General features: G+C 39.3%; 1 protein-coding gene across 3 annotated transcripts; it reads left to right on the top strand.

Moving 5' to 3' along the window:
• Positions 1-18129: 18129 nt before the first annotated feature.
• Positions 18130-20986, top strand: LOC147428755 (upstream activation factor subunit spp27-like). 3 transcript variants are annotated; one of them, XM_086497109.1, is made up of 3 exons: positions 18130-18490; positions 20408-20536; positions 20636-20986. In XM_086497109.1, the coding sequence occupies exons 1-2, from the start codon at positions 18206-18208 to the stop codon at positions 20528-20530; spliced, it is 408 nt and encodes a 135-aa protein (XP_086353235.1). In that variant the 5' UTR covers positions 18130-18205; the 3' UTR covers positions 20531-20536; positions 20636-20986. The 3 variants fall into 3 exon arrangements, with proteins under 3 accessions (XP_086353235.1, XP_086353234.1, XP_086353233.1); XM_086497108.1 differs by having other exon boundaries at positions 18131-18490; positions 20680-20986; XM_086497107.1 differs by having other exon boundaries at positions 18134-18490; positions 20674-20986.
• Positions 20987-25140: the final 4154 nt, after the last annotated feature.

The following is a 25140-nucleotide window of genomic DNA, read 5'->3' as shown; positions in this document are numbered from 1 at the left end:
CACAATAAAAGAGAGAAGGACGTATGGTGGGTGATGAAATCTATGGGGATGGGTGGAGCACTAGTACTAGGGATATGTTCATGTATGTGCTCAGGGTAGTACAATCATGCAAATGCATCAATCTAGCTAGTTCTTCCTATTCTAATTGTGGTGGGGGGGGGGGCTGTAAAATGTAGTACATGGGAGGGTCGGGAGCAAGGGCAGCACTGATTGACGCCTTTGGGACAGCCATCATCTAAGCTCGTCTCTCCTTGGCAGCTCAATGTGCTCGAATCCGGATCTCCTCAGTTTGTTTGCAGTGGAGTCATCGGGCTGGTCTCTGGTAGCCCGCGAGCATCGTCAGGCTTGGCTTGCCTCAGCCTATTGAAGGGCCACTCCTCTCGGTGGGTCTAGGAGTGGAAGGGGTGTAGCTCTCTGAAAGAAAGTTGTAAGCTGTGATTGTCCCCCCCCCCCGCCGGGGTCTTTGTAGGTGGCTGTAGAAGTGTGTCCCTGTGCCTCTGTATCTCTAGCAAGTAGCACCCTAGCTGACTGTGATCTTGAGTATATGATATCTCAAAAGGTAGGCTGCCCTTTGAATAGGGGCTTGTATCGGCCTGTGATATCCACATAAGCTCTGCATTTGCAAACAAAATGTTCCTCATTTTCCACTTCCTTTTTGCATACTCTACACACTCTCTCCTCCATGGTTTCAGATCCCTAGGACTACAATGTTACACTTGAGATAATTTTTAGTTTTTTAATAGAGTCCATGAATCTTGAAACACACTCACACACCCTATGTTCAACGGCCTCACAGTTAGGGAGAGAGGCATCCCATCACACACACACACACACGCACGCATTTGGGAACAGTCCCTAAAGACATAGAACTTAAGGACTTAGAACATGTCTTCAGGTTGCCAAGGGGGTATTGAACCCAAGACCTTAGGCACATAGGCTATGACTCTACCATCTGAGCTAGCCCCCGTTGACATAAAACTTTCTTTTATTATTCTTCCTCTCACAAACAAATAAGATGGTAGACCTGTCGACATACCTATACCGGGGTCCCTTGGGAGTGTCCCTACATCATTAAACCTCTCTCTCTCTCTCTCTCTCTCTCTCTCTCTCTCTCTCTCTCAAAAGCCTCATCAGATATACCTTTGAGATCTCTTGGGGTCATGGGTGTGTGTGTGTAAGTGAGAGTATAAGAATAGGAAATTGGAGTAACCTTTCTACCACCCAAGTGTGGAACATTGATTATCCCAGTTTGAGACTCGTCGGATACATCTTGGGAGTGTTCCAACAATGCTGAAACTTCCTCCCCTCCTCCTATGTCTCAACTCTCCCTCTCTCTCAACCACATGAGATGAAGGAACACAAGCACGTATACACAAGGCACACACATGCATCTTCTCTCTCTCTCTCTCTCTCTCTCTCTCTCTCTCTCTCTCTCTCTCTCAAGTTTGGTAGATTGGTTATGCCATTTCCCTCTTGAATAACAAGTCTTGAGTTCAACTCTTGTCGGATAGATCTTTGAGGTCTCTTGGGATAGTTTCTTATGACGTTAAAATTCTCTTCTTCTTCTTCTTCTTCTTCTTCTTCTTCTTCCAAGAGAAAATCTTCTACTAAAATAAACATTTCAAGGGCACAACCTCAAGATAAATAGTACAAAAAAAGCCCCATACAAGAAGTCCCATACGTCCAACATGAACAACCTTGGACCGTTTCACAGCCAGTCGGCTTTTGTTCTTATTATGACATTATAAAATGTTACCCTCTGTTCTCTATGCACGAAGAGAATCTTTAGAGCATATAAACAAAATGAAAACCGAATAATTATGTTTGCACCATCGTTAAAAAAAGGAAAATCAATGATCCTTGTGAAGATTCTCTTTATTCTTTGTCGATTGGAAACGAAGAAAGGCTCTCTCTTTCTTTTTCTATTCTAGGAGCAACCGCCTCAACAACGCCAAGCGAGGTCTCTCTCTCTCTCTCTCTCTCTCTCTCTCTCTCTCTCTCTCTCTCTCTCTCTCTCTCTCTCTCTCTCTCTCTCTCTATATATATATATATATATATATATATATATATATATATATATATATATATATATATACATACATAGATATCGGACATACTTGGATCACATCCCCCCTTTGACGAAAGATGTCACACTACAGAGACCATTTTCTTACCATACTAGAGGATGGGTTCATACAACGACCATGCTATATGGGCACCTACATGCCACACAGCTCACGGGTAAAAATTTGTCAGCTCAGGGTGTCATCACTCAGACTAGAGATCGAGGTGGGACGAGCTCATGACTGTCTTTTCACAGAATATGGTGCTTGATCATTTTTCAATCCAATGTTGTTTGCACAGTTGGTGCCAAGCCTCTTCTTGACAATTTTCTCCACCACACTTCTATGTCTCTCATATGAAGGGCTTATTCCTTGCTTTTTAGAGGTCTATCTACATTTTCAGGTTTCGTGGTTGTATCATTTTTTTGCAATCATTTGCATACTAAGAAGAGTGAGTATTTTTCTAGACCTTATCAAAAAATTTCACATAAACTTCAATGAGTTAGTGATCATAGCATGTCATTCTTTTAGCCTCACCAATTTTGTTTTTGGGACAAAGAATAAGGGGCAAAAAAGTTGTGTTTTTTCCATTCTACTGACATCTCATCAAATATTATACAGCCACGTTCATTGGTGCTCCCAAGTGCATGTTTTTGTAGGTCCCCATGGGCCTTTACATTCACAAGTAACCATGGAATACTTCAAAAACATAAAAATAAGTTTCACCTTTAACAATTCTGTGCAAAATATGAATGCACTAAAGCAGCAAAAATGAAAAAAATGGGCACATTTTGATCTTTTCAATCCCTTAGAGAATGCTCACTATATAAGCAAATTTAGAGATCATGATTAGATATAGATATAAGCTACAAAGCTTGCATAGTCGATTGTGAAGATTAAAGTTGTAAACCATCCTGGAGAACATCTCCTGTCCCTTTAAAAAGTTTTGGATCCTTTTTCATTTGTACCTATCCACCATGAAAGCCTATCCATGATAGCAAAGCTTCACATTTTTCTGAACGCATTCATCTACAAGTTTGATTGGTCTTATTGAGTATGCATAATTCAAATGTAATCAAAGTAGTTTTTCTAAAATTTTGATCTCTGCCTACAATGTACATATCTGTACATTTTGAAGCTATATTGGAAGAATGGAATCTCAAATTATTAGAGACAAAGGGTAACCAAATAAATTAGCAGTCTGTATAAAGGGTGGTTCCTCAACTTCACTTGAATCCATCCTCTTATTCTCATGCTTGCCATATGGTAGAGACAAGGGTATTAGCCCCTCTCCACAAATATCAAACATGCATTTCAAGGCTTTCAAGTCAGCACTCAAGTGCCATTCAAACATGAATGCACCAACAAAATAGACATGGAGAAGTTCACTTGCATCATGACTCTTTACAACATTTAAAATATTTGTATGTGAAAAAAACCACTTTAAGGTATCATGATTTTCTACTGGTATCTGAGCAGGTCCAATCCACCATAACTTCATTTTTTATTGCACTTTGTGAGATGGGTATCTCTTTGATCTTGGCTATAATCCAAAGCTTTGTTCATCAATAAAATCCTAATTCTTTCCATTTTTTGGCATATATTTTGTGCACTTTTGAGTGTTGTTGTGCTCTTCTGAGAGTAGGTATTCTTGCAAATCCTGTTAAGGTGCCTCAACGGCCCTCTTAGAGTAGCAATGGTGGAGAGCCATTTGGAGACTTCCAAGGTATTACTCTGCATTAGGACCAAAAACGGGCAAAAAAGAGCTATGTAAGAGAGTGATCAATTTGTTCATGTAGGAAAGGTTTGACGATCAAAACAACTCCAAATATAGCTATTGGGACTAAATTGAGGAGTATCCAAACCATTTAAAGTGTATCTATATTCATATAACCATACATGAAGTAAAAGTCACTTTCCTTGTTGTCCGTGCTAAGATTTCCTCTGTCTTTATGAGCTTTCAATTAATATCATGGAAAATGCATGTTTTGAACCTTGAAATGACTATTGTGCAGGTTCTCTATATCATTCTTTCTAAGAGCTCTACTCTTCCTGCTCAAAGATCTGCCATTCTTGCTCACAATTGCCATATCAGTTTTACTCAGAGCTTCATTACTTTGTTTCTATCCTTCTTCAAATATAAAGCCCTTTCTCTCATTCAATGGATGCTTCGAATAACACTTCTAGTAGTAAATTTCATATGAATATCAAGCTCAATCAAGAGTATGCAACTACAACGTGTCAACCAAAGGTCTCTCAGAGATGCAAATGTAGCAAACAAACTCCAAAATGAGGGAAAGAGACATATTGATCTATAGATAGATGGAAGCATTTACCGAGTAGATCCACTCATTGGAAGGTATCCACCATTCATTCTGCTCATGATGTGACTAGATTTTTGGAGATGGTATTGATGGTTTATAGGGGTATTTTTCAAGACTTTGCCTTCTCCAGTATCCAATATATATCTTATCTGAAACATGCACTCAATTTGAATGAAACTCAAATCAAAGAACTTGAAAAAAGAATAGTATAAATCACACAATTGAATGAGTATTTATGAGATTTTATGTATTTAAAAATGCCAAAAATGGAAAGAATTAGTTTTTATGAATCAATCACACAGTTGAATGAGTATTTATAGGATTTTTATCTTTGCTTAGACCCCTATGTTAAACAATGATTATCTTTCATTTACAAATAACGTACATGAAGCCAAGAAGTATCAAGAAATCCTGTAGAAAACCAAAGTGCACATACATAGTAAAACTTGATACCCCCTATGAGCCTGAAGACCTGAAACTCCACTTGTAGTGTCAATGTAGAATATTATGCCTCAATTGGATCCAAAATCCATTACAAATCCCCACCTATCTTGTCAATGCCGAATCTCTATCCTGCAGCGACTACTACCACGACCTATATTAAAGCTCAAAAAATTAGATCAAATCCAAATTCTGGTATGTTTCTCTCTCTACCGGATGTTTGATGTCAAAATCTAGGTCAGAACCTCCAGCTGTGTAGCACCGGGGTTGAATCCTTTGACCACTATAGCTTTGACTATGAGAGGTTTCTGCTCTGTGTGAGCACCTCCAAGCTCTCAAAACTCTCTCTATGTGTATGCAAGGCCAAAATGCAAGAGTGCTTGCTATGTGTGTGCTTGATGCATGCTACGACACATCAAAACTCCCAAGAGAGCACACATGGGGGAGGGTGTGAGGCCAAAGGGCTTCCCCCTTGCTTGTGTGCAATCTTCTCAAGCTTCAAGCTCTTCTTTTGTTGATTTTCTCCAATGCTCTCTCTCTCTCTCTCTCTCTCTCTCTCTCTCTCTCTCTCTCTCTCTCTCTCTCTCTCTCTCTCTCTCTCTCTCTCTCTCTCTCTCTCTCTCGTCTTGCGTTAAGCTTTTCCAGTGCTAGTTATCAGCATTGCTAAATATCCTTGCCTAGTGTTAAAATGTCATGTGCTATCTATGTTGATATGTAAGCCAAGATTGTGTTAATATATTAACTATTTCAATGCCTCACATATGAGCCTTGATGCACCATGGCTCCAAAGAACTGTTGATCCAAAGCTCTCAAAGCTCCCTATGTAGCTTGTACAACTCCAAAGTTTGCAAAAAAAGATCTCTACTCTAAGCTAAGCTTTCAAACCTTAACTTCTGTTGTAGCTCATGTACGTGGGAAGGCAATGTCGTTGCTCCCCCACAAAGCTTTGATATTAGTTGGAGAACCTTGCAAGAGCAGTGCGAGCAAAGTGCATGTTGTGTGTTGTGAGGAAGGAGATGAGAGGACTTGTGAGAGGAGAGGAAGACAATGCGTGGGTGGAGCTATCTCCTCACAATGTGATAGTGAGAGAGCTCCATATTGTTTTGTATATAAAGAATATAGATAAAGGGAGTTGGTGGTTGGAATGTTCGGCCCCGGGTAAGAGGCACACTGCCTTTACCTCAACACTTGTGAAGTAAGGAGATTCTTGGTTATCCACTTTTGGACTATGTGCTCCTGCAAATTGTGTTGGAACTTGGAAGGGCATGTAGCAACTTTAGACTCTTGTCCCTTCTACTTGGATGTTTGTGACCCTTGTCACTAACTCAAGTGCCACCTTGTAAACACTACCCAAGGAATCCATGTACATGATGGCTCTAGTGATGGGATCGCACTCAAGATTGATTTGACAATGCAACTTACAACAAGGATCACTTGTTTGGTGTTGACATAAATGTGTCGGACTGTCCAACACCTTCATGGATATATCATTTTGTAGCCTATGTGAAGGTGTGCAAAGAGAAAGTCTTGCTTCCTAAAAAATCAAGGGTGCACCAAATTTAGCAGGACCATTTAATTAATTCTTGACAGAAGCATTCAAGAATGTTGAAGACAACAACAAAATTATCTCTATGTGAAGAGGTTAGTGTTTGTAGGTTCCTTTTCTAAGTGGCCCAGGATCAGCGGAAGCAAGCCCCAAGTGTAGGGAGTAGACCCACCATCCCGCAAACATTTAATGTAGTGTTCCACAAGAAGGACATGTACGCATTGCACCTAAAGTGGACTAAGGCTTTCATGGCATGTGGGATATTCAATGTCATTAAAAATGCCCTTTTTAGGGATGCATCAATGTCCACCACAAAAAAAGGGGGTTTGTCTTATCTGACTACAATAAAATATACATGGAATATATTAATAAGGTTAAGGACGCTACAAATGAGATACTCAAGTGAACATTGCTTGATTTTGTCCCAATGTTTGACTATACCATAGTGTTAGGTGGGGGCCAATGATCAACGTAAGCATAATTTGACCCAAGGATTCAAGAGAAGATAATGAATTTCTTAACAGAAGTGTATGAGCATGCCATGCCATCAGCTGCCTAGGGGTCCCCAAAAAGTGACAGTAATTGTGATCAACAACACCTCCAAGTACAAGGGGTGCAGGCCTGGCCATCCAAGAGAAGTACCTTGGGGATTATGTGGTACCACGTGTGACCCATACACTAAACCTACTCTTGAAAGACATTGGAAAAATGCCATTTATACGATAGGTGCTGCTAGATGTCAACCATGTGTTGAAGCTCATCAGTGAGCACCAATTCACCTATTACCTATTTTAGGCTGAGTCACCTAACAAGGCCCTCCAAATCTTCAATGAGACTCACTTTGCAACTCTGTACTATCTTTTGGATGGTCTCTTGACTATCAAAGTAGCATTGATTGAGATAGATGCCAATCAAAAAAAATGGGAGGGATGGCTCTTAAATTGTGCAAGTTATCAAGAAGCTGTCCAAAGATGTGTGTCTCTTGTCCAATCGCCTATGTTTTGGCACAATATAGAGATATGTGGTATTAGCAAAAGGGGGGGGGGGGGGGGGGGGGGGGGGGGGGGGGGGGGGGGGGTGACTCGCCATGTAGGAGAGAGGAGAAGCAGAGTGAGGTCGACCAGGTGTTTTTGGGGCCCAAGATCACCATTTTTCTCCTATCTCTCACCAGAAGTTAGAGCATGGTGCCCATGTATCTATTTGGGGGTTTTGGCATGCTCTAGATGCAAAGCATGCTATCGGATTTTCTTAGTTTTGATTGTGGAATTTTATACAGCACCTTGTAATAGTAGAGAGAAGCTATAAATGTTGCCATAACTGGCTTTTTTTTTTCTCTTTGTTGCCACCTTTTGATTTTTGAGTCACTTTCTTGATATTTGAAAGGAATATCTTCCCATCATCCGGATACTCTGATTCTATGGAATCTCTATTCTCTTTGGTGGGTGCATAAGAGTTGGATCCCTATGTCACATTCTTGGGTGGTGTGGCTTGAATACCTTTAACCGATTTTACATGATGCTTGGTCTTTTCAATGAACTCCAAGTGTGTTTGGGCGAGTGGATCTACCATACCTAGAGCTTGGTAGGCAATACTACTGAGCATAGGTCCTCTGTTTGTTTATTTCATGTACTTGTCTCCACCCTTTAGGTTTCTATCTATCAATTTTTTTAATAAGTAGCGTGGGAAATTGCATTTGGTGGTTTCGATTGCTGACAGCCCTGAGGCCATGACCACTGCAATGTGTCTAAGAATTCTTGTGTACCTTGGTGGCTTTGATACTTGAAAATTTTGAGAGATCAGCCCGAGAGAAAATTCTATCTCAGAGCATAGGAGGTCTCTAAATGTGAAGTCGTGTCCCTTTTTCTTGACAAAGGCATGATCATTGTTGACTAGTGAATTCTTTGTTAAAAAGTTGTGATTCCCTGAAGGGGTGTGGAGGGCATCCATGATAAAAGCAATGGTGATTCTCACTTTGATTGAAGCTCCATCTTTGTCATTCAGAATTGCTTATATGTTATATTGTACACTACTCATTAGCTCATGTGCTCTTTGAAATCTATACCCAATGGTGATAGCTTGAAATATTTTTCCAACTACATCTTGACAGCCTCATGGACATTTGGTAGCCGGTAAAAAAGTTCTTGTGGAAATATGGTTGCTTTGACCATTTGGAAATCTTTGTCTCAAATCTCCCAACAAAGATGTTTGTGGGAATTTTCTAAACCTCCTCATGTGTTATGTGTGCAGTCTCGTGGGAGACCATTTCTGCAACTTCATCTGGAGCTACTTCCCACTCTCTCTAATCTTTCGACTTTTGTTGTGGAGGCATCCTATGACCTACATTTTTTAGGGATTAAATATCACACAAATTGCTGCAAATCAAGTGACTCAGCATTTTCTCTTTGATGACGTTAACTTGACAGTAAAGCAAAATTGAATATAACATGATTAATTATAATCCAAATTTGACCAAAATTCACCATATGACTTAGACTAGCCCTAGAGACAAGTGCACAATCTGGCAAGTGAAAATTAGGTTGGGGCTAGAAGAGTTTAACGAGTGCACAATCCCGCAAGTTCAAATTGTTGCTATTTTCTAAGCACAATAATGAAGTTCAATGCAAACTTTAGCCAAAATTGCACAAACTAGTCCCAATTTTTGCTTTATGACCCTATCTTTGCATCTTTGACCATAACTCCCTTTTTTTTTTTTGGTGAATAATTCTAGCCATATGTGATACCATGATCCTTCTTGCATATAATCTTGTTGGGTACATGCCATAGTGATGGAGTTAGTCGTCCGATTCTGTAGCATTTTGACTTCATATGTTGCTCATTCAGGCTCTTTGAATTTTCACCAACTTTTGAAGAAACTGTTAGTTCAAGTGAGTATTTTGGTGTTCTTTTAAAGTTTTGCTTAGCTCCCTTAGAGTTGAAAAATGGCATGAATTCAATAACAAGTTAGTGGGCTCCAGGATTTTGATTTTGCTCAATTTTGGTCTCAAAACAATCCTCTACTACTGCTAAAGAGGAGGGTGATTCCTAGAGTTACCAGGTTTGATGGATCAAAATCCATCATTTTTTATGTTTGGTCCCTAGATTTCTACATGCATTGCCCTGCTAGGCACTTTGGTACTAAAATTTCATAAGATGTGGAGTTAGGTCTTCTACCGATCCAAATTTTGGTCCGTTACTACACAAATTTGTGGTTTTAGCCTTGATTATAGAGTTTTCTCTCAAAACCTTTATGGCATTGCAATAAGCATCTCTCAAAGAATCTAAAAATATGTTTTCCACCTAACATTATGTAGGGTACATGGATCATGATCAATGTTCTGACAATTGTTCAAGTTTTGATGATGCAACCTGATGGCATTACTAGGTTTGAGTCTTCCATACCTTGGTTGATTGAAATGGGGATCTTGATCCCCTCAAGGTATGAGAGAGACAAGGAATCTTATTTAGAAAATATGAATTTCCAAGGTCATGAAATTCACAAATTTTTCTACACTCCAAAATTTGAAGTCCATGCATGAAAGAGGGTGCCTCAAACCCTACAAAAATTGATAGTGAGGTGCGTAGTAAGAGGGACATTCCCCTTTTACTCATTTTACTTCATCTTTCTCTCTCTCCCATTGCTTACGGGGTTGACCAACCTTTACGAAAATTTATGGGCATTTGGGGGGGGGTAGTGATGTGAATCTCCACCCATAACCTCTCACTAGCCACTATTCCTTCACTCCAATGCAGTTAGCGAGAGAAAAGGTGTTGTAGCACGTATGAAATCTCCCAAACCTCCATGGATTTCCCAAAGGCTCTTGACTGTATCCCAACCTTAGCAGTACCATCCGGGTCCATGGCCACCACTTGTAGAGAGAGATTCATCTTGCGGCTTTCTCTCGGTGATTTTAGTACTGTAATAGCTTGTCAAAACTCCCAGAGAAGTATCTAGTGGCTTTTAAATGTCACAAGGCCTTTTTATCATTTCCAATTTCTGGCTTGGCCATTCTCTCTTGATGTTTCTAGCTTTGTTCATTTTTTAGCATTTTCTTTCTCCAGCCAAGAGAGATAAAATCCTTTTTTAACTTCATTTTTTCATTCTAACCCCATAGGGTAACATGGAATGAATCAAAATAATAATTAAATCTCGTGGGGAGATTTTCCTTCATCAAATAATCCAATTTGATGACACAACCCCATCCTTAAATCATAGTCGTCTTTGATTGTACATGTATTAACAAAAAGTGAGTACGTTTGGCTTTTGGACCCAACTCTTAGTTGAGATATGTTTCCGTAGTATAATTTGAAAAGGTCCATGGTTATGGCATGCAAGCTTAATATAGTACTTTGGATTATTATCTTGCTCTCCATGCCTGTTCTTACTCATAGTCTGTTGAAAGTGAGATTTTGGGAACTTAAGCATTAAGTCTAAAAGCAAGAGCTTCTCTGTGCTTATAGCAGCCTCTTATTTGTGCTATGATATACTTATGGCCTCTTTGGTCTTCTTAAAATAATTTTGAAAATCATGAACATATCTTTCAACATCAATGCTTTTTTACCATGAGTCTTTGGGAATGGAGGTACCTTAGACTTCCCTTTCACAATTTTCCCGTGATGCCTCTAGAATGGGCAAAGGTTAAAATAACCCAACATTCTTTCCTAAGTCATAGTTTACCTTCTAGACCATCATGCAATTGGGAACATATGTCTTGCACAACCAAAAGGCAACATTGGGCCCACTTTAGTGAAAATGTTGGCAAAGTTCAATTGAAGCATCAAAATTAGACTTTTGGAATTTTTATAGAAATTATTGCTTGAACCCTCTCTCTCTCTCTCTCTCTCTCTCTCACACACACACACACACACACACACACACACATATTTCTTGATCATGTCCACCATGTCTAACACAATACTCATTTATGGTAATAATATTCTAGCTCTAGGAATTACAGATTCCCAAAAGGCCATTTTGTCATGCACAATTTCTCATTCACTAGTCATGGGTAAGGATAAATTAGATAATTTCATAGGGATGGTTCCTTAGCAAACTAAAGTCAAGGGCTACCTCTTTAATTGTATAAAACCTTTGAAGTGGTAGTGAGACCAGAACCTCCTATTTTAGGCTTCAATCACATAAACAAAGGTCTTGGTTGATGGAGGTGGGCTTTAGCCTATGCACCACCTCAAGGAATGCACATGATAGTAGATCACATGATATGAAATGAAAATCAATGTACATGAGGTGCATGCATTAGTTGACTTCTCAAATCATTCCCTCCTTTCTAGGGTCAAGCCCTCTTTGTAGGGATGTATGCACATGCATTTGCCATCATGTGGAGTTGCCTCCTTTCGCTATTATCTTTAAGATAAAATAATAGCAAGTAGAATCTTGAGAAATACTGAACACGGGACATTGGAGAGAATAAATTTTTTTAATTACCAACTTAATGACATTGTCCACCCATGTGCTCTCAAGTTAGATATTATAGAAAACTTAATAAACATTGAGTTTCGCATCGCCCACGACCATCAACCATTGACACCTGCCACCATCCATTGGCCAATCGGCCATCGACCAACACCAATTGGCCGTTCATCATATAGAGAATACACATGATATAGAATGTGAGGTCATGATCACAAAAATGACTATGTTAGTGTTTAAGATGGAATCCCACCAAAGATGCGTGCCTTAATTGCTTCTCCTCATAATGGGGACGGCCTCAAATGTTGGAGGAGGGGGATGATGCACACACATGAGTCACAAGCTACCTATCTCTCTATAGCCCAAGGATTACACAACACCCTTCACCCCTTGTACACACACACACACACACAAAATTCAATCTTCAAAAATTCACCCACATATGCTCATCTCTTAGCATCCTAGATTGTACACACCAGTTCATGCACGCCCACACCCCATGATGCACTCAATCCCTACATCTACAATCTCACATTCTTCTCTCTCTCTCTCTCTCTCTCTCTCTCTCTCTCTCTCTCTCTCTCTCTCTATGCATGCACACACTATCACAATGTGGATCCACCCCTTCAATGGGAGCTATGCATGATACAAAATAAGAAAAAGGATGATTCGATCAGATATCAAGAAGAAGAAGTTTGTTTTACATTGCTTTACTTAAAATAAGAAAAAGGAGATATCAAGAAGAAGAAGTTGTTTTACATTGCTTTACTTAAAATAAGAAAAAGGATTATTCGACCAGATATCAAGAAGAAGAAGTTTGTTTTACATTGCTTTACTTAGAGTCGGTGTACAAAGATTTTATAAAACCATTCTATAATCTAAATTTGACAATTTGAGATGATGGTTGCATTGGGCCTGTATCAAAACCCCAAAAAAAGAGTTTTTTCCCTGCTCACCCCTTATTTGTAACCCGTAGCTAGCTTACTTTGAGCATAAATGGTTTCCTAAAACCATGGAAAACAAAAATATCAACCACAAAGTTTCCCTATTTACTCATACCTATAGATATATGGATGATATTCTTAAGCCTTATTAATAGATCCTTTCACAACGAAATCACATATATATATATCCAAAATGCCTCAAAATAGAACCAACTCTGGGTAACGGTTTTGATACTCTTTCGGGAGTCTTTTCCACCTCTGTACAATTCTTGAACTTCTCAATTTTGTTACACAACCCCTACAATAATAACTTTGACCTCTGTTTTATTTGGAAAAGGGATAACCAAAATATCTCCACTATAGAGTTTATAAAGAATAAAAGTAATCGATGTGTGTGTGTGTGTGTGTGTGTGTGTGTGTGTGTGTGTGTGTGTGTGTGTGCCCATCCTAACCTAGGCACCATACTCAGTGAGTCGGCAGTAGGCCCATTGAGTATGGGCCTACCGCCTAATTAATGTGATGAGATTAGTATGATTAATTCTTAAGACATGCCAATTGTTACATAAGATAGCTTTAGTGGTAGTGTTAATTAGGTCGGCTCTTTTAAAATCATTGAAGCAGTGTTTGTTAATGAGGTGATCGATATCTTCCCAAGCAATGAAGCTATTAGAAGAGGAATACAAAATCATTTAGAGTAGACTTATACAAGAATTCAGTGCAACTTTAGGTGATCATATGTCACTTTCATATGTGGCTTACTATTCTAGAATGGGTATTTGCTGATACTTAACACTACATGGATGGTAGGGTATAAGTTAAAAAGAATTTAAGTAGGACATGGATAACAACTGATAGGTTTGTTGACACTTGTAATACATATTCAAAGCTAACAAATATGTTGTCTTGTTTATATGGATGCAAGTAAGGACTCTATCTTTACTTTGGATATTTTGTACTAAGCTACTATCCACCATTGTCGAACCTGACCTCTAGTTGTTCTTGACTATCTTATGTACAAAACATTAGAATGGTACCTCATTCTCACTATGATATACAAAAATGGATCAAAGACTGAGTTGTTTTTGTGCTAATCATTGTCCTTTGTTTAAAGCCAGCTATCTTTTGAACTGTTATGTTATTTTGTGTATAAGTATAAGTTTAAAAATAGTAGCACACACACATACATGTCACTTTCTGCTATGGCTCACCTTTTTCAATCATACCTGTCCATGTTAACACACACACACACACACACACATATATACTAGTAGACTGGTGGAACCTTGGTTCCTTAGCCTAATACAATCTGTGGCCTTGGAACTTCCAGTGGTGATCGGGCTTTCACATTGGGCTTTTTGTGTTGTCATTGGGCTTTGACATGGCAACTAATAGAACCCCCCTCTTAACCAATTCCCCAATAAAATGGTGGGAACTTAATTCTTAAAAGTGTTTTTTTAGAGAATTATTAGCCACTGTCACATTGAAACACACCGCATGTATCAATGAGTTTCCCCCATGCGGACTGAGTGATGAAACACCTAACTTGGCCTTGCAGTGATTGTATTCCCCATCCCCCCCCCCCCCCCACCACCACCACCAACACCATTTGTCCCCTGCAGAGTGCATAGCTCACACACCCATTCAGAACCTAAGGCTCTCACTTGCTCAAAGTTGCACCACTATGTGATATTTTAACCATCCCTATCTTTCTCTTTCATACATGTGCCTCTATCATCAACCCCTACTAACTGGTTTGCATAGCTGGCTATCTTGGTTCCTGAACCAATTGTATGAAGCGGCTTACAAGGGATTCTTTGCTCACTGAGAACATCGGCATGACCTTTTGGTGCTATTATACATGGAGGTGAGGGATGCCCTTGCCCCTCACTTAGCCTTGATTGCGTTGTGTGTGTTTGGGAAAGAGAGTTTTGAGGGCATTTTGTTGTCGAGCATACTGTGTGTTTAACTACTTGCATTCATGGAGCTGGTTGAGCAAGGTACATGCTCTCAAGTTGGTGTCTACCATGCTCGTGGTTTCTGCAAAAATCACCTCTAGTTTACTGCTGACATAATCAATCAATATGGTTTTAATGATAATGCTTTAGTCGTTGTTGCTAATCTAGTGGTGATAGACCCCACAAGCTGTTATTTTAGTTTCTGACTGTGGAAAATGATCTAAACTAGGGTTGGTTTTGCAATTAATACTAGTCTTTGGCAAATTCTTGATTACTTGAAGTGATAAAAACACGTTTGGAAGCTCAAATTTGCATGTGAAATTTGCATAAATCAATTTAAACCTCTCTTTTTAACTGCAGGGTTATAGCATGATGATCCTGACATCATGTTGTTCTCCATCTTTGCTTCTATGTATTTCTGTTGCTATTATTGACCATTTAATATGGTCTAATATGTAATCATGGACACCAAGAGATTGATTGAGCTATTGACTCCTTCTCTTGTGCCCTTTCACTGTAATGATCAACGATGTGATTATATTTTTGCTTAGTTCTTCACTCATTGGTTATATGAGTAATACCAAAGGCATGATGTGAGTTCATCTCTAGATCAATTGAAATAGGGAGGAACTACCTTCCTCCGCTCCTGCTAACGAATATTGCTTAGAAGTTTACCTACTCCCAAGATGGATTTTACTTGTTTGCATGTTGTTAAAACCGTTTTAACTTGTAGCTCCTGCTCTAGGTCTAGGGTTTGATTACTCTTATTTGTCGAAACTTGAAAAACACGTGCTAGTACTAGGGTTGTAACAATAAACCTCTAACCACTTTTTTTATATAAATAAAATTATTGTTTGGTTTTAAGGTCATACAACTTATAAACTTAGACCTTTGAAGACTTGAAGTGGCTTTACAAATAAAACCTTCATAAACACAAAACTCTATGGGACAAAAATTGGGATAAGACACTTGGATCCTAGGGGGTAATGGCCTTCTAATCAGAAATTAATCTAATTAATTAAATATTTATAAGAGTTCTTAAAAAATTGGGATACTTAGTAACCTTATTTATAATCTATAAATCTCACTTGGATGATTGGATCTAAAAGGAGTGATGACCTTTTTTACCACAAGTTAAAAAGAAATCTAAACAGAAATTAAAAGAGACACACCTTGCACCTCATTTGATGAGCAATAACTTTAAAGATTGTAAAAAAGAAAAGTGATAGCCTCATGACGCTTGCTTTTTAGAATGGATCTTCACAACTATTTTTTTGGGATGGTAAGTTTAAGTTTGAAAAGGTTTTAAGTAGGACATGGATAACAACTCATAGGGTTCGTCGACACGTGTAATACGTATTCAAGGCTAACAAATATGTTGTCTTGTTTATATGGATGCATGTGAGAACTCTATCTTTACTTAGGATCTTTTTGGCTTAAACTGTTGTTCATCATTGATGTACCATATCTTTTTTCACTCTAGAGTCTGTTATTACGGATTATCATTTGTACAAAATCACTAGAATGATACTCATTCCCACTTAATGTGCAAATAATGTGCAAAAATAAATCAAAGACTGAGTCGTTTTTTGTGCTACTCCTTGTCCCTTGTCTAAATCCATCTGTGTTTTGAAATATTATGTGCTTTTATGTATAAGTATTAGTTTAAAAACAATAGCATCACACACGTTGTAAACACCAGGGTCTCTCAATTTTCTGGAAGACCAAGACACCGGCTTTAGAGATTTATTGTGTTATAGGGCTTTGGTGGACCCACTATCGATAATTTTTGTTTAGGTTGACATCTTAGGCTATAGTTCCGGATTCCTGCTTGCGGCTATCATGGTCTTTAGACTTTGCCGGTTTTAAGTTTGGAGGTTAATCCATCTTTACTTACCTTGGTCCTAAATAATTTTTCAGGTACACATTAAGAACAAGATGGCTGCTTGCATGAGAGTCATCCATGACCCTGCAAGGATAATGGAACAAATTACACAATACCTAAAGGATTACCCTCCTAAAAAAACCCAACCCCCTAGAACTAGACCTTTTCTTGTTAGAAAAGCAAAAGGCAATGTGATCTCATATCCAAAATAAACACATTCTAATGTTTCAAATTTTTTTTAATTACTGGCCTTATTCCTCTCCTAAGGTCTTGAGTTGGCTTTAGAACCTCTTTCTATGGATAGCTCCCTTGTCCTTTGATGTATAAGCAACTTGGATAATCACAACTTATCAAGTCATCTATCCTACATATGCTTTCCATCAATGATTTGATCAAAATTTTAGCTACTTTGGACAAAGATACTACTGATGGGGTAGCAATGATTTCTCAAAATATCTCCCAACTACCTGTATTAGCCTTACAATACAATCAAGATCTTGCTCAATTTTTTTCCTCTGGTGCTGAACTTGCTAATTTTCTTAAGAAATTATGTGGCCTTAATTCTACCTTCGTTAGTACCCCTGCTACCCCAATTGTTCCAGAAAATGGTGGCCTCTTTTGTAGAGACAGTGCCACTCTAGAAGCTGTCAAAGAATTCCAAAACAATTTGTGCACCCTCAGTGACTCTACCCTTTTAGAGATAATTCCAAAAGTCTCTAAGGTTTTCCCTTTCCTACCAGTCAGGCAAATTGAAGTAGAAACTTTTGGAGTGGATCATCAGCTGTGGATTCTTTTAGACAAAGCTTTTTCAGCACCTATACTCAGTGAAACTTGGGTCTATCTTGCCAACCTACCTGCATCTACAATTGAAGTTTGCAGACTCAAATACTAAAAGGTGGATAGTTTTTTGACAAAGGGGATCTCATTAAATCCCCTTTTAACCTCAATTTTGTTATTCAGTCTAAATGTGTCTCTAATGCTAGCATATACATTCATACAAAAGGAAATATGGAGTTTACCAAGAGCAATCCTGACTTCTACACAAAATCAATCTAAAATGTCTTTTGACCTTACTTAAAATGTGCTTGCAAGTTCCTCGATCCAAAGGCTTCCTATGATTGTAACATCATATGATTTGATCATGCTATTTGGTACATTCTCAATCATTTGGAACAACTCTTTTTCCTGAAAAACCATTGGACTTTCATTTATCTCTTATACCCTTTATGTAGCATAGGGGGAGCGGCAATGTAGCCTTCAATAAGATTCTGTGAAATCTTGCAACAAATATAATCAAACAATGTTAACTTTAGAAGCAATATAACAAACACAATATTCAAATTGCTGCCCACGTGTGCGTGAGAGTGGGGAGTTAAATCAATCACTTCATCGTCACTTTTATGATTACTCCCTCCATGTGGGGGGTACCTTAGTCTACAAAAATTATCAAGCTCGTACAGTTTTGTCGTCATGAATGAGAATTGGCACAAACACAACCGTTATTTCTTCTCTAAAATTTAGCGTCTGCGGTAATTGCACACATAATAGGGTTGCAAAATACTAAGGTACATTTATCAACAGCTGTTGCTCTATCCGTCATACCCCCGCAGGCTCTTTCCATGGCTTCTCTGAGCGTCCCGTTGTTCACGTCGGCTCAATTTGGCACAACCGTAGCGCCGCTACAGAGGAGAGCTCTTGCAAGCAAGGCGGTGGTCGCAGTCGGCGCTCGGTCTGCTCCCAAGGCAAAGCCTGCAGCAGAGGCTCCCAAGGCTCCTCGCGGGACCGGCCTGAAGAAACCCGTCGATATCTCCCCTGCTCTTCAGCAGTTTCTCGGAACCCAGCAGGCCTCCCGGGCTGACACAATGAAGCTCATTTGGGACTATATTAAGCGCAATAACCTGCAGGTATGCATCTCTCCCTCTCATGCGACTTGAAACCGTGAAGTATGTGTCTCCAGGAATGCTGCTGTCTTTGCTGGATTTTTCGGCTGTTACAAGGATTGCTGTCTGATGCGTCAGGTAGTTCATTGATATAAGACCATGTTCATTTTGGATGTATATTTGTTTCTGAGAACCTCAAGGTAGATGTGGTGAATGTTAAGGTGACGGCAGGCTTTTATTTGGGGTCAAAGCTCCTTTTCATACCATGATTGAAGTTGGCAGGATGCACCTTATCCCAATTAGCTTGCAATGCATGCATCTGAATGCATACAATGCAGGTCTCCCTTGCGGATCGATATTCTCTCGCAGTGGCCACTACTTGTTGCTGTTAGTCCTCGCTATGTACATGTTTTTGCATAAAGAGACTAGAGCTCACACCCTGCACAAGTTTGTCAACCAAGCACATGTGCAAATCAGTAAGTCATGAGTATTGTTACAGGTTAGCACTCATTACCATTCACATGTATTTTTGCTGGTAGTAGGTGGCAAAGTGATCGAAATATCATGACTAGGCTTGGACACCCTGGGAGGTGTGTCTGGCACCATGTATTTGGATACTTTTGGTATTTATGTGGCAATACTTTTCCCTGTAATGATTCGTCCAATTCTGTGTTGTACTGAATGTTACTGAATAGAAAACAACTGCCTCGTTGGAAGTGTTCCCGGGCAAATGGTTTAACATGCCTAGGTTGGGACTGCCAAACAAGCCATCTTCCCCTTTCTATTGGCTAGACCATAAAGCAGGATCGAGATATCCTCCATTAAGTATAACCTCCACAGTCTTTCCTCCATTGAGTACACCCCTGCTGTTTCCTAGGCATTGCATGTACCCATTTGAGAAGGCCAGAAACTGTGAACCTCGTGCTAAAAGGTGAAGGTTTCAACCAATAGGCTAAACGCTTATTTCTCAGCTGTTGCATCTGTTGCAAATTGGCCAGTTGGTGTATGAACAGCACCTGCTGGACATCTTACGGTAAAATATGATGGGCTGTCCAAAAACAGGGGCACTCTCTTTTTGACAGTCAAGTCCCCCCTCCCCATTTGGGCAGGGCAGAAACCACCTCATTTGAGAAGGGCTGAAACTGTGAACATTGCGCTAAAAGGTGAAGGCTTCAACCAATAGGCTAAACGCTTATTTCTCAGCTGTTGCATATCTGTTGCAAATTGGCCAGTTGGTGTATGAACAGCACCTGCTGGACATCTTATGGTAAAAGATGATGAGCCATTGAGCTGTCCCAAAAGAGGGGCGCTCTCTTATTGACGGTCAAGTCCCCCCTCCCCATTTGGGCAGGGCAGAAACCACCTCATTTGAGAAGGCCAGAAACTGTGAACCTCGCGCTAAAAGGTGAAGGCTTCAACCAATAGGCTAAACGCTTATTTCTCAGCTGTTGCATATCTGTTGCAAATTGGCCAGTTGATGTGTGAACAGCACCTGCCCATGCCCTGTTGGGCACCTTCCCATGGGGTGTGTAAACACTTTGAATCTACAAGCCTTTACCTGTTCACACTGGGGATTCCAATTCCCTTTCAGTTTTTAATATTTATACTGAGAGTTTGGTCAACTAGCTCACTGCAGCCAAAGAGGAGTCAAAGAGGACCTTTCACAGCTATATGTCAATGCTGTGATTGTTTCAAGGTTGTGAATGCTTTGTTTCAGTAAATCCTTTCTGATTGTGTGTCCCTTACATGCAGAGCTTGTTAGTTACTAGACTGCAATGATGCTGGGATTTTCTTCAGTAGTGAACTCTAATATGCTCAAAATGCCTGTTTAGTTTTGTAGTTTTGTTTGTTTCATCTCTCTTTCCTTGCCCAAAAATGGCAGGCTACCTTTATTGCTGTATCTTCAACTGTCATCTGACTGGTCTCTTGCTTCACCAATAGAGTGAAGCTGACAGGAGACGCATAATCTGTGATGAGAAATTAAAAAACCTTCTGGGCAAGGACGAGGTCAACTTTTTGGAAATTGCGGGATTGCTTAGCGGCCATTTTTTGAAGAGCTCGTAAAATGAGGTTCTTATTCTCTCTTTCTTTCACTCACTCGGAAGTAATTTATTTGCTAGCTCAGAGCTTCACTTCTCTGATATTGGTGCAATCGTGTTAATTTAACAGTAACTTTGAAGCCCTCTCATTACTGGCGATGGTTGCAGGGACAGACAATCTTGAGAGACATTTTTGGTTTGCTAAGATTCTGGGTAGGCACGTACTTCAAAGACGAGACCAGAGAATGTGCTGTGTTCCCCGTCTTTCTTATAATGCTGGTTTAGGCAGCACAAGCATGACAAGTCTGTCGTGTTAAGAAGCAGCAGTTTTGGATACAAGGACATGTAGCTGTGGTTAGTATTAGTAAACTGAAGCCGTGTACCATGAGGTTATTAGCTTCTAAAGTAAACATTCTGTAAAGTACTATCATTGGGTATTAACTTCACTGGCTTAGCTGGGCTTTTACGTTTTTCCAGCTCCTGTTTGATAGTGTCATGTTAGCTCTTGCAGAGAGAACTGTTCTTCTTTCTGTTTGCCAAGCAGGTTTTGTATGGTTTCCGTTTGCTTAGTGACACTCTTTTCAGTTTAAAGAATCTGGCAGTCTCATGCAAAGTGCATATTCTCATAAACAAATGATGAGTCTGACTTTGTAGTGGCTGTGTTGAAATCGTATTCACAATCATTTCAAGTCTTCTAATGGTGTCATTATGGTGATGGCATTTTCAACCTTCTATGCAGAGCCATTTGGCACAGGGTTCTCCCGATGGGATCAGCGGCCCTTGAACTCCCAATGATCTAGACTGCCTATTCCGCCAATGAGGGTATTAATTCAGCTATTCTCAAATAGTGGTTTCATAATCCAAAGAAGAGAGACGCAATGAGTTGCATACTAGGTGTAAGTGTGAGCGTTCGCTTGTGTGTAATGTGGATGGGACTTGGGAAAGATTTTACTTTGGCTTGCAAATCTATTTGTGAGTGTTATGCATTTTGTAAAGCGTGTGGTGTCCCTCGTCATTGGGAATTTACGCAATCTTAGGCAGTCTTATTTAACAGAAGGAGCTAAAGAGCTAAAAAGCTAAATGACAGGAGACCCATCATGGGTCGCTAGTGGATCTGGACAGTAGTCTGACGGGGTGGTGTGCATGATGGGCCAAAGTGGCCCGAATCCTCTGATGCAGTCTCCGGCGCTGCTGTGTAGTCCTCTGCAGTCGCTGTCGTCTAGATCTCCTCATATCAGTTGCCCGATTGATCAGCATGCCTCTGGTAGACCCAATGGAAAATTTGGAAATATACTTGGGACAATTCACTTCAAGATCTTACAGGCACACATATACTTGACAACTTTCTAAATGCTTGGTATCCTACACAAGATGTTTATGAACATTCCCCCTTGCATCAACTTAGTAGCTTTGGCTTGTCTGCTACCTCACATGTCTTAGAATACATATGGCCTCATCCATTAATTTTGAGTGACTACATGCAATGTGGATATCAATGAATGTCATTATAGAGGGGGAAACACCCCTTGTTGCATCCATAAAAAACTGTTAAGAGCTTTCTTGGCTGGCTCAAGTCGTATTCTCTTATAAGTGCTATCCAAGATACTATGCTTGGAGAAAAAATACAGACTAAATTTGGATACAAAACATCATTTCAAATTTGACAAAAAGAAACCAAAGCTTCTTAGACCTTTTTCCTATATTGGGAAAATTCCACAATCATTGCATTCCAAGAAATCACATCCTTGACACAAAAGTCTCTGCTCTCCTTTTTCTCTCATGGGAATACATCTGGCATCCATGTCAACCAAAGTACTATTGTGCACAACATTCTCAGGAATGCTCGACTAAGAATCTTTTTGCCCATGTGACGTATTCTCTTATAAGTGCTATCCAAGATACTGTGCTTGGAGAGAAAATACAAACTACATTTGGATACAAAACATCATTTCAAATTTGACAAAAAGAAATCAAAGCTTCCTAGACCTTTCTATATTGGGAAAATTCCACAATCATTGCATTCCAAGAAATCACATCCTTGACACGAAAGAATTTGCTCTACTTTTTCTCTCATGGGAACGACCTCTGGCATCCATGTCAACCAAAGTACTATTGTGCACAACATTCTCAAGAATGCTCGACTAAGAATCTTTTTCCCCATGTGAACATCTTGCTTAATGCCACATGCCTTTAAGGAGTGATTGCATTTGGAGAGCCCTCACTTTGTGTCTATTGAATATAGCCAGAGATTCTTGGCCCTGACCCTATGAAGTGTATAACCTACAATCAATGCACCCAAGAAACAACATCCCAAACACACAACTCAACAAGAACTTTAATGCTATTCTATGCATGGCGCATTTGGTGTACACGTCAATTGAAGCATTTTCAAGCATGGTAGTTTTCTCAACAACCCTCACTTGCATCAAAGAGTTTCTAGTTGTGCTTACCCATGCCAAAAAGCTTTGGTGAGTACAAAGATGCGAGACATTTTTTGTAAAGATTCTTACTGGCAAGGGTATGCTCCCACTGAGACCATCAAGTAGAGCCACCACATGGGCTATCTTGCACGTTGTGTGGGTGATGGAAATTCCTCCATTCGTTTGAATGAGCACCCAAGAGTGGTCGCTTACTTGATGAGCTTGAGAGGTATCATCTAGTAGCCTCAGATGGTGTGTGTCGAGTGTAAGTGGAGCTATGCAACAAAAGAGGCCAACATACAAGCTTTCCAAGTCCATAGACATATCCAATTGTTTGGTTTGTGCAAGAGACACACAGCCTCTCTTTGTATGAAACCTCTCTCTCTCTCTCTCTCTCTCTCTCTCTCTCTCTCTCTCTCTCTCTGTAGTGTCAAAAAACACTTCATGTAACCAATCAGTGGTTGAATCCAACTTTTGATTTTTTTTAAAATTGAACTATCTTCTACTATTGGGTCATGTATATCCATGTGGATGCATGTGCTCTCTTGAAATTTTTTTAATCAATTCATAATCAAGGTAAAGACTTGGATGTGTTCAATGAGATGAAAGATGTTCATTTATTCAAAGAAAGCAATCAATGGTCTATGCTTCAAAAGAGCCTAGAAATAAAACGACGTGAAGGATGAGTAATGAATTGGATGGCATAGGGAACATTACATTTTAGGAAAAATGGAAGGTCTTCCAAAACATGAATTTGCAAAAGTAGAGGGTGATATCAGTGAAGTAAATGAAAATCCTCACGGTCAATCGGCTTTATAATTTCTATATAAAGGGTTTGTCTAGCATGCATGCAATTGGTTTACGGTTCCTTTAGCATTTCCTCTCCGTAGAGGTTCTTTGCAATATATTACATATATGTTTTGTATTTGAATTTTTGGAACTCATTACGGTAAAGAGGCCAATTAGATTATTCGTGAAATTTGAAATGAGTAAATAAAAACTTTCTATCAAAAAGAAAAATGATAAATTTAAAATTGCGAGATGGTTAAAAATGCATTATTAGCGTGCACATTCTAGTATGAAAGAAAAGCTATATATAGCACACATAATCATGAGATACATGTGCATGCCCAATGTGGCGTTACTAAAACATGCCACCTTTCGATTAAGATAGAATACTCCTTATTGTGAGCAATTTGGATTTCTACTATTGTAATATTTTGACAAAATGTATGACATCATAAATGAACTTATGTTTTTTATAAAAAATATTTTGATCATTTTACCTTGATATATACCAGTAGAAACACTCCTTGATTGCTATGGTGGAAGAGCAAAAAAAGCCTTAGGTTTACTGAGAGAAAAATATACACAAAGTAAACTTTATTATCGAACAAACAAAGTGAGTACATGATTGCACCTTCAAATAGAGCTAGAGTAGGTAATACAATGATGTAGTACAAGTGCAGGGAGTCCAAAATCACCTCCAAATCAACCCGGAGAATCATGGCTCAATTTTAGAAGTATAGGAGACTGAATATGGCTCTGTATACAACTCATATGTCCTCATATACAATTAGGAGTAGATACCATTAGGATGGACGACTTTACCATAGCTATCGGGCATTAACACATATGGACTTGACCCAAATGGAGCACAGAGATACATTGAAGTGTCAATCACAATGGAGTGAACCGATGCAGGAAGATACACTAGAGTAATCATGAATCAACAATCAACAATTAATTGTCAGGCATATACTCAATTTTTATACCAACTAATCACTTGATGTTTTCTCGATCATATGAGTTTGTTATACTTCAAAACTCAAGGAGATGATAGGCTAGGACTATCAAAACAAACTTGTACCATAAAAATCTAACTCTAAAAAAATCAAAATCCTTAGTTCCATAGGTCATCAAAAGATGCACAGAAACAGTCTAGCAGCTTCTCCTAAGGCCTAGGATCAACGTCCCAACAAAAGATCAGCATTTAGACTTTAATATATCACCAAAAAGAAGATTAAGACTTGCACATCATAAACATGATCCTTCACCAAATTGACAATGATTATACTCAAGAGATAGGGCAAGAGAAGAGAAACACAATGCACTTGATAGAACTTGATTTGGATTACCAGATTGCAAGATATGACGATAACAAAATAGCTCTACCTACTTCACTTCTTCACCATAAAAAAGGGTATCTGAGTGT

The sequence above is a fragment of the Adiantum capillus-veneris genome, chromosome 23 (assembly GCF_014529385.1).
Source record: "Adiantum capillus-veneris isolate H3 chromosome 23, ASM1452938v2, whole genome shotgun sequence".
Classification (NCBI taxonomy): Eukaryota; Viridiplantae; Streptophyta; class Polypodiopsida; order Polypodiales; family Pteridaceae; genus Adiantum; species Adiantum capillus-veneris.
This window is presented reverse-complemented; position numbering and strand designations above follow the sequence as displayed.

What these genes read in the sequence shown, in the direction of transcription:
- LOC147428755 (XM_086497109.1), top strand. Translation starts at nt 18,206, where the DNA reads ATGGCTTCTCTGAGCGTCCCGTTGTTCACGTCGGCTCAATTTGGCACA. An exon ending in TTAAGCGCAATAACCTGCAG is followed by an intron (nt 18,491 to 20,407) that starts GTATGCATCTCT and finishes CTTCACCAATAG; the next exon opens with AGTGAAGCTGACAGGAGACG.